This window comes from Monodon monoceros, unplaced genomic scaffold (assembly GCF_005190385.1).
Source record: "Monodon monoceros isolate NGI ecotype Baffin Bay Population unplaced genomic scaffold, NGI_Narwhal_1 Super_Scaffold_21, whole genome shotgun sequence".
Lineage (NCBI taxonomy): Eukaryota > Metazoa > Chordata > Mammalia > Artiodactyla > Monodontidae > Monodon > Monodon monoceros.
Window position 1 is genome coordinate 62,736,057 of NW_021703778.1, and position 13,722 is coordinate 62,749,778.

General features: G+C 41.0%; 1 protein-coding gene across 3 annotated transcripts in view; it reads left to right on the forward strand.

Annotated features, from left to right (window-relative positions):
* Positions 1-13,722, forward strand: part of FAM81A (family with sequence similarity 81 member A) — a 76,206-nt gene that overhangs the window by 14,076 nt on the left and 48,408 nt on the right. Inside the window, exons 2-3 of one of the 3 annotated variants that reach the window (XM_029239105.1) lie at positions 11,629-11,725; positions 13,256-13,529. In XM_029239105.1, coding sequence (XP_029094938.1) covers positions 11,706-11,725; positions 13,256-13,529 — 294 coding nt within the window. In that variant the 5' untranslated portion in view covers positions 11,629-11,705. Of the gene's footprint in view, positions 1-11,426; positions 11,726-13,255; positions 13,530-13,722 lie in introns of those variants that run through there. The other 2 variants (XM_029239104.1, XM_029239103.1) reach the window with 2 other exon arrangements.

Consider the following 13,722-nt stretch of genomic DNA (forward strand, 5'->3'; position numbering starts at 1 on the left):
TGTGTGTGTGTGTGTGTGTGTGTGTGTGTGTGTGTGTGTGTGTGTGTGGCTTGTGCTGCGAGGCTTGTGGGGTCTTAGTTCCGTGATCAGGGATCAAACTCAGGCCCTCGGCAGTGAGAGTGCAGAGTCCTAACCATTGGACCGCCAGGGTATTCCCGCAAATTGTTTTTTTCATGTATGTGCTCTGGTTTCAAAAACACAAGTGACAGTAGCATGGCTTCAGTCCAGCTGTAACCTCAGCACACATCGGTGCCGGAGGAACAGCTTTGGCCAAATGAAAGGGTGATAGCAAGTACCTAATGATTTCCCCACTAACCCACCACAATAAACAATATAATAGGGCTTTAAACAAATGAATACTATATTTGCTGAACCTTTTATATAAAGTTTTACTTTAAAAAACAGATATATTTTCTGTCAGATGTGATGAAAGGACATTAAGCAGGGAAGAGAAAGGAACAGCCCTTTTTGGAAGCATATCCAGTGCCCCGAGGCCAGACTCTGTTCTGGACACCCCACCACCTCTCTATGAGTGATGCCTGCTGATGAAAAGGCCGGAGCCCTAGGCTCAGATCCCTGCTGTCTTCCTTCCTGTGACATCGGGCCAGTTGCTGAACATTTCTAGGTCTCTGTTTCCTCTGGTTAAATGGAGGTGATAAGATCAGACCCTTCACGAATGATTGTGAGGATGAATTCCGTTAATGCGCACAACCATGCTGCATGAATGCCTGACATGGGGTCAGCACTCCAAAGAGGGAGCAGCTATTAGTTCTGTGGTCCCCAACCCGACAAGCCCACTAGGATCATAGTTATTGGGGAAGCCGGGCTTCAAATAAGGACCTTCCTGACCCCACCACCCATGTCTTCCACGATGGAAAAGTATGTTGGACTGTAGCTGTGGAAAGGGAGAGCGCAAAGGAGGGAAAGGAGAGATGGTAGAGGGAAGGAAAATGGACTGTGGAAAGAGAAAGTTAAGAAGAGGGAAAGAGCAAAAGAAGATGAATGGAGAGGGGTGAGTGGGAGGAAAAGGGAAAATCAAGCGAGAGGAGGCAGTGAGAGGGGAGGGAGAAGAGCTGAATAGCAATGGAGAGAAAGGAGTAAAGAGGCTCTGAGGGAACCCTCAGCCCCTCTTCCCTCCTGGGCCCCATCCTGTCCCTCCCAGGAGGGATTCCTGGTCCAGCATCTGCCACTGCAACCTCTCCCCTATTCTGAGATGCTCTCGCCGCTGGCTGTTCACTGCCCTTGAGTTTCCCATCCCTGATCAGTCCTTGCTGCCCCAGGACAGAGTCCAAGCCTGAGCCTGGCCTCAGAGATCAGTTAAGGAACACTCCCACCTGTCTTCCTAGACACGCCTTCCACCGTTCTCCACCCTCTCTCCTTTCACTCTATTTTTAACTATAAGGAAATCAGCTTTTTTTTTCCCCCACCACCACATTACAACGACTTAATTCATAAATGCTTTGCCTATTTTTTTAATTCTGACACTCAGCAGAACACATCAGTGCTGTATTGTAATAGTAAACTGAAAAACTAAATTTTAATGTTTCCGTAAAAATTGTCATTTTAATTTGTTAAGTTCATGTATCATTTTACATTAAAATGATATGTAGGTATTTCTATCCAATGTCATCTTACTTACAAAAATAGAACAATTTATTGGGATTAATGTTTCCTTTTGTCATTAAATACTATATATGTATCTGAGAATATCTCAGAATGCTTATAATCAGAAATAACTATTTTGGTTTAGATAATAGCATTTCCCTTTACTCTTCTTTTAACCTCCAAATTCTGTTGATGTATTGCATATTTTGGGCATTGTAATTTTACTTTCTCTTATTTCTTTCAATTCTTCTGTCATTGCTCTACCTACCTGTCCCTTCCCCTGATTTCCCCAAGTTTTTAAACTCATAAACTGGAGATTGATATTATAACAGCAAAATATGGCACGATCAAAACAGTGTACGACCCAGACCTGCCTGATAGTGTTGCAGACCCACTTGTGGTGCTAGAGATGAGATTTATAAACGTGCAAGAGCTGATGCCCTCAGGCAAGAGAGCCAGAATTAATAGGAAGATCTGGAAACAATTTTTGATAAGTCACTTAATCCAGTGACATTTATTTTTAATCCTTATTCATTAGGAATATCGATCCCTTTGTTCTGGCAAAGAATCATGATACTAAGCAATCAAGAGACCTAACAGATAAACACTTGCCCACCACACTCATGAAAAGGGCACCAATTCTGAACAGACGTCAATGTGTGTTGTGGACTCATGCCACGTGACATTTTCTCTCACAGAGAGTGCATAGTGCTTGGTTTGTTACAGGGAGGTGTGTTATTGAAAAGCAATCTCAGACAGTGAGTGGTGGGTAGACTTCTTTTTCAGAAAGGGGATGTAGCTGGGCTTCTGTAGCTCAGGCAGGATAATTCCAGGTGGATGAAATGACTTTCAGAAGAAGGCATTGCAAAGGTCTCCATTCATTCCCAGGTATTATATTGAGTGACTAATGTTTGGGATTCGGTCTCAGTAGAGAACTATACTTTTAACTAAACCGTATTCTCTGATGCCTTTATTGCTGCAGTTTCTGACACTGGAACGCTAATCAGGCTGTCATTGTGTGGATTCTTTCTTTAAAAAAAATATTTATTTATTTATTTATTTTTGGCTGCGTTGGGCCTTCGTTTCTGTGCGAGGGCTCTCTCTAGTTGCAGAGAGCGGGGGCCACTCTTCATCGCGGTGCGCGGGCCTTTCACTGTCGCGGCCTGTCTTGTTGCGGAGCACAGGCTCCAGACGCGGAGGCTCAGTAGTTGTGGCTCACGGGCCCAGTTGCTCCGCGGCATGTGGGATCTTCCCCGACCAGGACTCGAACCCATGTCCCCTGCATTAGCAGGCAGATTCTCAACCACTGCGCCACCAGGGAAGTCCATTGTGTGGATTCTCATAGGTCAGCTCTGTGTCCGTTAAGATTTGAAACATGCCCTGAAGGAGCATATAAGTTAGTAGGGGAGACAGACTATTAAACAGCTAAGAATAATAGGACATAGTAAGTAGTATAAAGCACACAGAATAAAGAGCTAAAGGATACACACGAGGGAGCCATTTTATTGAATTGAAGGGCTGGTGGGGCCTTACAGGATTAGTACGAGTTTTCTCGGCAGGCAGAGGTGGGAAGAGCATTTCTGATGGAGCACACAGGCAAAGGTATGATGGCAGCAACGTGCTGCAGGACAGTGGTAGGTGGCGTGGCTTTGGGGTGGGTTAGAGTTAACTGGGCTCTGGTATGGAGTGGCCAGGGATGAGGCTGAAGAAGGGGTTAGGCTGGGGTGTGTTGAGAGTAAAGGAAGTAGAGGGAATCCCGGAGTGTGGCACAGAGAAAGTATGGCACAACCTCTCTGTTCTCTACTTTGGGAACTCCTACTCATTCTCATCAGTTCTTCCCTGAGCTAGTTGCTACCCAGGAAAAAAACAAAGCCCTCTCCCTTTTTCCTCCCCATGTTTTTTTTTTTTTTTAATGTTAAAAATATTTTTTTCTACGTTGAGGTATAATTGACATATAGCATTATATTAGTCTCAGGTATACAACATAACGACTCTATATTTGTATATATTACAAAATGATCACCACAATAAGTCTGGTTGACATCGGTCAGCACACATAGTTACAAAATTTTTTGTGTGTATGATGAGAACTTTTAAGATTTACTTTCTTAGGATCTTTCAAATATGCAATACAGTATTATTAACTATAGACATCATGCTGACATTACATTCCTATGGCTTATTTATTTTATAGCTGCAAGTCTGTTCCTTTGACCCCCTTCACCCATTTTGCCTACTTCCCAGTGCCTGGCTCTGGCAACGATCATTCCGTTTTCTGTATCTATAAGTTTGGTGGGGTTTTTATGTGTTTGTTTTGTTTTTTAAGATTTAAAGTAAGATCATACAGTTGCAAATGACAAGATTTTATTCTTTTTTTCTGGCTGAATAGTATTCCACTGTGCATGTGTGTATGTATTTGCGTGTGTGTGGGTGTGTATGTGTGTGTACATCTCACATTATCTATTCATCACACTTAGGTAGTGTCCATATCTTGGCTATTTTAAATAATGCTGCAGTGGACATAGGGTGAATATAACTTTTTGAGTTAGTGTTTTCTCCCCATGCGTTTCTGTCTGTTCATATGATTAGTTAGCCAGTTATCCCAGTGTTTCCTGGTTGGTGGGGATGTCTACCTTTCTCTGTAGGCTGTGAAGCCCTTGAGGGAGGGGATTTTTATCTTACCTGTTTAGGTTGTCTACATAATAGATGCCAAATGTCTCTTAGGTTGGGTTATTCTATAGATTAACACTTCAGCTAAGTTATTTTACAACTTCAGAATTGTAAAGATTCTGTGATTCTAAATATTAACATCTTTCACACTGGCTTAATTTTTGTAGTCTAAATGGCAAAAATTATTATCTTTAATACTGAAGAACTCCTTTGGCATTATAGATTGTTTGGCCTGAATCACTTTTTTTCTTAAATGCATTTTGTTTAAATTCAAAATTCTTTGTCTAGAAAAGTCAAATGTTCACATTCTGAAACTCTAAAAATAACATACTGGATAGATGATGCCAAAACAATGGTTTCAATCAGAAATGCTTTTTGAATCCAACATCTAAATGAGAACTAATTACTGAATCAGATCACAGTTACTAGGCATTGTTTTAAGGCAATTAACAACAGTATTGAGAAACCTAAGTAATGAAATTTTTTTTGAATTTTATTTTATTTATTTTTTATACAGCAGGTTCTTATTAGTTATCCATTTTATACACATCAGTGTATACATGTCAATCCGAATCTCCCAGTTCATCCCATCCCCCCATTGCCCCCGCTTTCCCCTTGGTGTCCGTACATTTGTTCTCTACATCTGTGTCTCTATTTCTGCCTTACAAACTGGTTCATCTGTACCATTTTTCTAGATTCCACATAGATGTGTTAAATATATGGTATTTGTTTTCCTCTTTCTGACTTACTTCACTCTGTGTGACAGTCTCTGGGTCCATCCACGTCTCTACAAATGACCCAATTTCATTCCTTTTTATGGCTGAATAATATTTCATTGTATATATGTACCATATCTTCTTTATCCATTCGTCTGTTGATGGGCATTTAGGTTGCTTCCATGACCTGGCTATTGTAAATAGTGCTGCAGTGAACATTGGGGTGCATGTGCCTTTTTGAATTATGTTTTTTTCTGGGTATATGCCCAGTAGTGGGATTGCTGGGTCATATGGTAATTCTATTTTTAGTTTTTTAAGGAACCTCCATACTGCTCTCCATAATGGCTGTATCAATTTACATTCCCACCAACAGTGCAAGAGGGTTCCCTTTTCTCTACACCCTCTCCAGCATTTGTTTGTTGTCTGTAAATTTTCTGATGATGCCCATTCTAACCGGTGTGAGGTGATATCTCATTGTAGTTTTGATTTGCACTTCTCTAATAACTAGTGATGTTCAGCGTCTTTTCATGTGCCTCTTGGCCATCTGTATGTCTTCTTTGGAGAATTGTCTACTTAGGTCTTCTGCCCATTTTTTGATTGGGTTGTTTGTTTTTTTAATATTGAGCTGCATGAGCTGTTTATATATTTTGGAGATTAATCCTTTGTCCGTTGATTCGTTTGCAAATATTTTCTCCCATTTTGAGGGTTGTCTTTTCGTTTTGTTTATGGTTTCCATTGCTGTGCAAAAGCTTTTAAGTTTCATTAGGTCCCATTTGTTTATTTTTGTTTTTATTTCCATTTCTCTAGGAGGTGGGTCAAAAAGGATCTTGCTGTGATTTATGTCAAAGATTGTCCTTCCTATGTTTTCCTCTGAGAGTTTTATAGTGTCACATCTTACATTTAGATCTTTAATCCATTTTGAGTTTATTTTTGTGTATGGTGTTAGGGAGTGTTCTAATTTCATTCTTTTACATGTAGCTGTCCAGTTTTCCCAACACCACTTATTGAAGAGACTGTCTTTTCTCCATTGTATATCCTTGCCTCCTTTGTCATAGATTAGTTCACCATAGGTGCATGGGTTTGTCTCTGGGCTTTCTATCCTGTTCCATTGATCTATATTTCTGTTTTTGTGCCAGTACCATATTGTCTTGATTACTGTAGCTTTGTAGTATAGTCTGAAGTCAGGGAGTCTGATTCCTCCAGCTCTGTTGTTTTCTCTCAAGATTGATTTGGCTATTCGGGGTCTTTTGTGTCTCCATACAAATTTTATGATTTTTTGTTCTAGTTCTGTAAAATATGCCGTTGGTAATTTGATAGGGGTTGCATTGAATCTGTAGATTGCTTTGGGTAGTATAGTCATTTTCACAATATTGACTCTTGCAATCCAAGAACATGGTATTTCTCTCCATCTGTTTTGTGTCATCTTTGATTTCTTTCATCAGTGTCTTATGGTTTTCTGAGTACAGCTCTTTTACCTCCTTAATTATGTTTATTCCTAGGTATTTTATTCTTTTTGTTGCAGTGGTGAATAGGAGTGTTTCCTTAATTTCTCTTTCTGATCTTTCATTGTTAGTGTATAGGGATACAAGAGATTTCTGTGCATTAATTTTGTATCCCACAACTTTACCAAATTCATTGATTAACTCTAGCAGTTTTCTGGTGGCATCTTTAGGATTCTCTATGTATAGTATCATGTCGTGTGCAAACAGTGACAGTTTTACTTCTTCTTTTCCAATTTGTATTCTTTTTATTTCTTTTTCTTCTCTGATTGCTGTGGCTAGGACTTCCAAAACTATGTTGAGTGAGAGTGGCGAGAGTGGACATCCTTGTCTTGTTTCTGATCTTAGAGGAAATAGTTTCAGTTTTTCACCATTGACAATGATGTTTCCTGTGGGTTTATCATCTGTGGCCTTTGTTATGTTGAGGTAGGTTCCCTCTATGCCCACTTTCTGGAGAGTTTTTATCATAAATGGGTGTTGAAGTTTGTCAAAAGTTTTTTCTGCATCTATTGAGATGACCATATGGTTTTTATCCTTCAGTTTGTTAAATGGTGTATCACATTGATTGATTTGCATATATTGAAGGATCCTTGCATCCCTGGGATAAATCCCGCTTGATCATGTTGTATGATCCTTTTAATGTGTTGTTGGATTCTGTTTGCTAGTATTTTGTTGAGGATTTTTGCATCTATATTCATCAGTGATATTGGTCTGTAATTTTCCTTTTTTGTAGTACCTTTGTCTGGTTTTGGTATCAGGGTGATTGTGGCCTTGTAGAATGAGTTTGGGAGTGTTCCTTCCTGTGCAGTTTTTAGGAAGAGTTTGAGAAGGATGGGTGTTAGCGCTTCTCTAAATGTTTGATAGAATTCCCCTGTGAAGCTATCTGGTCCTGGACTTCTGTTTGTTGGACGATTTTTTTGTGTGTCTTTTGTTTTGTTTTTTGTAGTACGCGGGCCTCTCACTGTTGTGGCCTCTACAGTTGCGGAGTATAGGCTCCAGACGCACAGGCTCAGCGGCCATGGCTCACGGGCCTAGCCGCTCCGTGGCATGTGGGATCTTCCCGGACCGGGGCACGAACCCATGTCCCCTGCATCAGCAGGCGGACTGTCAACCACTGCACCACCAGGGAAGCCCTGTTGGACGATTTTTAATCACAATTTCAATTTCATTGTTTGTGATTGGTCTGTTTATATTTTCTGTTTCTTCCTGGTTCAGTCTTGGAAGGTTATACCTTTCTACGAATTTGTCCATTTCTTCCAGGTTGTCCATTTTATTGGCATCGAATTGCTTGTAGTAGTCCCTCTTGATGCTTTGTATTTCTGCGGTGTCTGTTGTAACTTCTCCTTTTTCATTTCTAATTTTATTGATTTGAGTCCTCTTCCTCTTTTTCTTGATGAGTCTGACTAAAGGTTTATCAATTTTGTTTATCTTCTCAAAGAACCAGCTTTTAGTCTTGTTGATATTTGCTATTGTTTTCTTTGTTTCTATTTCATTTATTTCTGCTCTGATCTTTATGATTTCTTCTGCTAACTGTGGGTTTTGTTTGTTCTTCTTTCTCTGGTTCCTTTAGGTGTAAGTTTAGATTTTTTATTTGAGATTTTTCTTGTTTCTTGAGATAGGATTGTATTGCTACAAACTCCCCTCTTAGAACTGCTTTCGCTGAATCCCATCCGTTTTAGATCGTAGTGTTTTCGTTGTCATTTGCCTTTAGGTATTTTTTGATTTCCTCTTTGATTTCTTCAGTGATCTCTTGGCTATTTAGTAACGTATTGTTTAGCCTCCATGTGTTTGTGTTTTTTACATTTTTTCCCTGTAATTTATTTCTAATCTCATTGCATTGTGGTTGGAAAAGATATGACTGATACGATTTCAATCAAATCAAGGAAATCATTAATAGATTTCAGTTTTCTTAAATTTACCAAGGCTTGATTTGTGACCCAAGATGTGATCTGTTCTGGAGAATGTTCTGTGTGCACTTGAGAAGAAAGTGTAATCTGCTGTTTTTGGGTGGAATGTCCTATAAATGTCAATTAAATGTATCTGGTCTATTGTGTCATTTAAAGCTTGTGTTTCCTTATTAATTTTCTGTTTGGATGATCTGTCCATTGGTGCCAGTGTGGTGTTAACGTCCCCCACTGTTATTTATTTATTTATTTTCCCCGCACTGTTATTGTGTTGCTGTCAATTTCTTCTTTTATAGCTGTTAGCATTTGCCTTATGTGTTGAGGTGCTCCTATGTTGGGTGCATATGTATTTATAATTGTTATATTTTCTTCTTGGATTGATCCCTTGATCATTATGTAGTGTCCTTCCTTGTTTCTTGTAACATGCTTTATTTTAAAGTCTATTTTATCTGGTATGAGTATTGCTACTCCAGCTTTCTTTTGATTTCCATTTGCATGGAATATCTTTTTCCATCCCCTCACTTTCAGTCTGTATGTGTCCCTAGGTCTGAAGTGGGTCTCTTGTAGACAGCATATATATGGGTCTTGTTTTTGTATCGATTGAGCAAGCCTGTGTCTTTTGGTTGGAGCCTTTTATCCATTCACGTTTAAGGTAATTATCGATATGTATGTTCCTATGACCATTTTCTTAATTGTTTTGGGTTTGTTTTTATAGGTTCTTATCTTCTCTTGTCTTTCCCAGTTAGAGAAGTTCCTTTAGCATTTGTTGTAGAGCTGGTTTGGTGGTGCTGAATTCTCTTAGCTTTTGCTTGTCTGTAAAGCTTTTGATTTCTCTGTCGAATCTGAATGAGATCCTTGCCGGGTAGAGTACTCTTGGTGTAGGTTCTTCCCTTTCATCACTTTAAGTATATCGTGCCACTCCCTTCTGGCTTATAGAGTTTCTGCTGAGAAATCAGCTGTTAACCTTATTGGAGTTCCCTTGTATGTTATTTGTCATTTTTCCTTTGTTGCTTTTAATAATTTTTCTTTGTCTTTAGTTTTTGTCAATTTGATTACTATGTGTCTTGGCATGTTTCTCCTTGGGTTTATCCTGCCTGGGACTCTGTGCTTCCTGGACTTGGGTGGCTGTTTCCTTTCCCATGTTAGGCAAGTTTTCAACTATAATCTTTTCAAATATTTTCTCGTGTTCTTTCTCTCTCTCTTCTCCTTCTGACACCCCTATAATGTGAATGTTGGTGTCTGCATTTCTTTTCATTATTTTTTCTTATTCTGTTCTGTGGCAGTGAATTCTGTCATTCTGTCTTCCAGGTCACTTATCTGTTATTCTGCCTCAGTTATTCTGCTATTGATTCCTTCTAGTGTGTTTTTCATTTCAGTTATTGTATTGTTCATCTCTGTTCATTTGTTCTTTAATTCTTCTTGGTCTTTGTTAAACATTTCTTGCATCTTCTTGATCTTTGCCTCCATTCTTTTTCCGAGGTCCTGGATCATCTTCACTGTCATTATTCTGAATTCTTTTTCTGGAAGGTCGCCTATCTCCACTTCATTTAGCTGTTTTTCTGGGGTTTTATCTTGCTCCTTCATCTGGTACATAGTCCTCTGCCTTTTCATTTTGTCTATTGTTCTGTGAATGTGGTTTTCTTTCCACAGGCTGCAGGACTGTAGTTCTTCTTGCTTCTGCTGTCTGCCCTCTGGTGGATGAGGCTATCTAAGAGGCCTGTGCAAGCTTCCTGATGGGAGGGACTGGTGGTGGGTAGAGCTGGGTGTTGCTCTGGTGGGCAGAGCTCAGTAAAGCTTTAATCCACTTGTCTGCTGATGGGTGGGGCTGAGTTCCCTCCCTGTTGGTTGTTTGGCCTGAGGCAACCCAGCACTGGAGCCTGCAGGCTCTTTGGTGGGGCTAATGGCGGACTCCAGGAGGGCTCATGCCAAGGAGTACTTCCCAGAACTTCTGCTGCCAGTGTCCTTGTCCCCGCGGTGAGCCACAGCCGCCCCCCGCCTCTGCAGGAGACCCTCCAACACTAGCAGGTAGGTCTGGTTCAGTCTCCTATGGGGTCACTGCTCCTTCCCCCTGGGTCCTGTTGCGCACACTACTTTGTGTGTGACCTTCAAGAGTGGAGTCTGTTTCCCCCTGTCCTGTCAAAGCCTTGCAATCAAATCCCAGTAGCCTTCAAAGTCTGATTCTCTGGTAATTCCTCCTCCTGTTGCTGGACCCCCAGTTTGGGAAGCCTGACGTGGGGCTCAGAACCTTCAATCCAGTTGGTGGACTTCTGCGGTATAAGTGTTCTCCAGTTTGTGAGTCACCCACCCAGCGGTTATGGGATTTGATTTTATTGTGATTGCGCCTCTCCTACTGTCTCACTGCGGCTTCTCCTTTGTCTTTGGATGTGGGGTATCTTTTTTGGTGAGTTCCAGTGTCTTCCTGTCGATGATTGTTCAGCAGTTAGTTGTGATTCCGGTGCTCTTGCAAGAGGGAGTGAGCGCACGTCCTTCTACTCCGCCATCTTGAACCAATCTCCAGTAATGAGAAATTTTTAAAACCATCCGATTTTGTTCAGATTTCTAATGCATTGTGATGATCAACTCTTCCTTATATATGCCTGATGTAATATGAATGATTATATCTTATAATACAGTTTCAAGGTTTTATTTATTTATTTATTTATCTTTTAACGTCTTTATTGGAGCATAATTGCTTTCACTTTGAAGCTTTTAATGAAGAGTATCATTCTCATTCTCTTAGTGGATAGCCAAGTTCCCCCAAATCAGATCCCATTGATCATGCATTGTTTTGTTAAGATTAATGTTTAAATAATGCTCTTAATTTGCTACGGAATTTACTAAATTTGCTGAGATCAAATTTCCTAACGTAGTTTCCTGTACATTCCTGTGGAGAAGTACAGGACTGACTAAGCCTATTGAAGAAACTATGTTGTTTCTTTAAAAGTGGTTTCTCAAGCTTGAGATGCAGATATGGGGTGAGAAAACTTAAGGAAACTCCATTTGACAGTCCTTGTTGATGTATCTAGCAGAAGCATTTTGATGTTTGATTCTTTTCTCCTTATTTGGAGACATCTTCTGTTTCTATTGTATATAAGATATAAGGTATTAATAATGTAATTGATCAGCATGGCAGCATAACTTTTGATCCCCTTAGTAAATTAATAATAAGCTTTAGAGGTCATTTAAGTTGTAGATATAGACCGTTAAGTAATTTAATGCTTATTTTTTCAACAGATGTGAACTATTAAAAAGAAAATGGCCCAACGGAGCACTGTATTTCCTTCTCTTGTCACCGAGGAAAGGTATAATATATGGAAAATATGCATCTAAGGTATACTTTTTCTTTCCACCAATTCCATGAGGGCTGTTAGTGGGTGTGATCATTATAAAAGGAGCCTTGTGGCTGTTACATTATCCAACAATGACTTTTTTCGAGGGCAAGAGTAGTACTGTTGTGTCCCGTCTCTGGCTTCTAAGTTGTAGGATACTGTGCACTATTCAGTGACCCTGACAGGTGGAGATTTCACAGTAGCCCTTCAGTACAGTTGCACTTCTGGTCAACAGTGAAATGTACCTCTGGAGGTTTGGGGGCTGATACCCCTGCTCACCCTTTTATTTATTTATTAAAAAAAATTTATTTGTTTGGTTGCACTGGGTCTTAGTTGCGGCAGGTGGGCTCGTTAGTTGAGGCACACGAACTTAGTTGCAGCATGCATGTGGGATTGAGTTCCCTGACCAGGGATTGAACTTGGGCCCCCTGCATTGGGAGCGCAGAGTCTTAACCACTGCGCCACCAGGGAAGTCCCCCTGCTAACCCTTTTATTTATTTTTATTTTTTAAAATAAATTTATTTATTTATTTATTTATGGCTGTGTTGCGTCTTTGTTCTGCTCATGGGCTTTCTCTAGTTGCGGCGAGCGGGGGCTACTCTTTGTTGCAGCGCGTGGGCTTCTCATTGTGGTGGCTTATCTTGTTGTGGAGCACAGGCTCTAGGCGCGCGAGCTTCAGTAGCTGTGGCACGCAGGCTCAGTAGTTGTGGCTCGTGGGCTTTAGAGCGCAGGCTCAGTAGTTGTGTGGCACAGGCTTAGTTGCTCCATGGCAGGTGGTATCTTCCTGGACCAAGGCTTACACCTGTGTCCCCTGCATTGGCAGGTGGAATCTTAACCACTGTGCCACCAGGGAAGTCCCTGCTAACCCTTTTAAATCAGAAGTGGCGTGTCCATAGGCCAGAATTGGCTCATAGAAGTACATTGTTTGGCCTGGATCATCTTAAATACTTTTTTAATGAATTGTTAACATTTTAAGAAATCAGGTGACTTCACATACAAGCCTACATTTCCTGCCTCTTATTGAAATATCACATGACCTGGAAAAATGGATCTGCATTCCCAGATGGTCACTCATGGGTGGAGCAGAATTGTGGCTCCCTTTAGTTGAGGAATGCCCTGTCAGTTCTCCAAAGTCCCCACCACTCCCTAGTGTATTCTCTGTGGTGTGCTTCACTCATTTATGTCCCCTGCCTGACCCTTGTAAGCATTTGAGTTTGTAGCCACTGCTTTAGAGGGAGGGAGGAGAAGGGCAGGTCCAGCAATTTTGTTAATAAGCTTTGATCTTTCAGCCTCTTGCTTTGGGAGGTCATGGAGCCCGCTACCAGCGCACTTAACTCTCTGGGGACCATTGTTTAAAGTTGCTGCCTGGCTCACCAAGAAAACTCTTTGCGGGTAGAAACCCTGCCTCAAATCCCCTTTAGCTTGTAGGGATAGATAATTTGTCTCTCCTTTTCTGGGAAGTCTTGAATCTGGCTTTAAAAATGACTGTTTCCCAATTGACAACCCTAACAATGTGGGGCTCCCTTCCGTAGGCGAGTTAGAACGATGCCCCGACACAGCCAGTCCCTGACCATGGCACCCTACTCATCCGTAAGCCTAGTGGAGCAACTGGAAGACAGGATCCTCTGCCACGAGAAAACCACGGCCGCCCTCGTGGAGCATGCCTTCCGGATCAAAGACGACATCGTCAACAGCTTGCAGAAAATGCAAAACAAAGGGGGAGGTGACCGCTTGGCCAGGCTTTTCTTGGAGGAGCACATCAGAAACATAACTGCCATAGTGAAGCAACTGAATCGGGATATCGAGGTAAGGCGTGTGGAAGTCAGGTGGGCTGTGTTCCTTTCCACAGACCTGTTCCATGTCTACTGCCTCCCTCCCAAGCAGTACTGTGTTCAGACCAAAGCTGTCTGTCTTGTCTAGTCTTAAGGATTGCCAAGGAAACAGCTTGAACAAATATATTAAATGTATTCCAGTTTTTGATAGCAGTTACTGTCAGTGT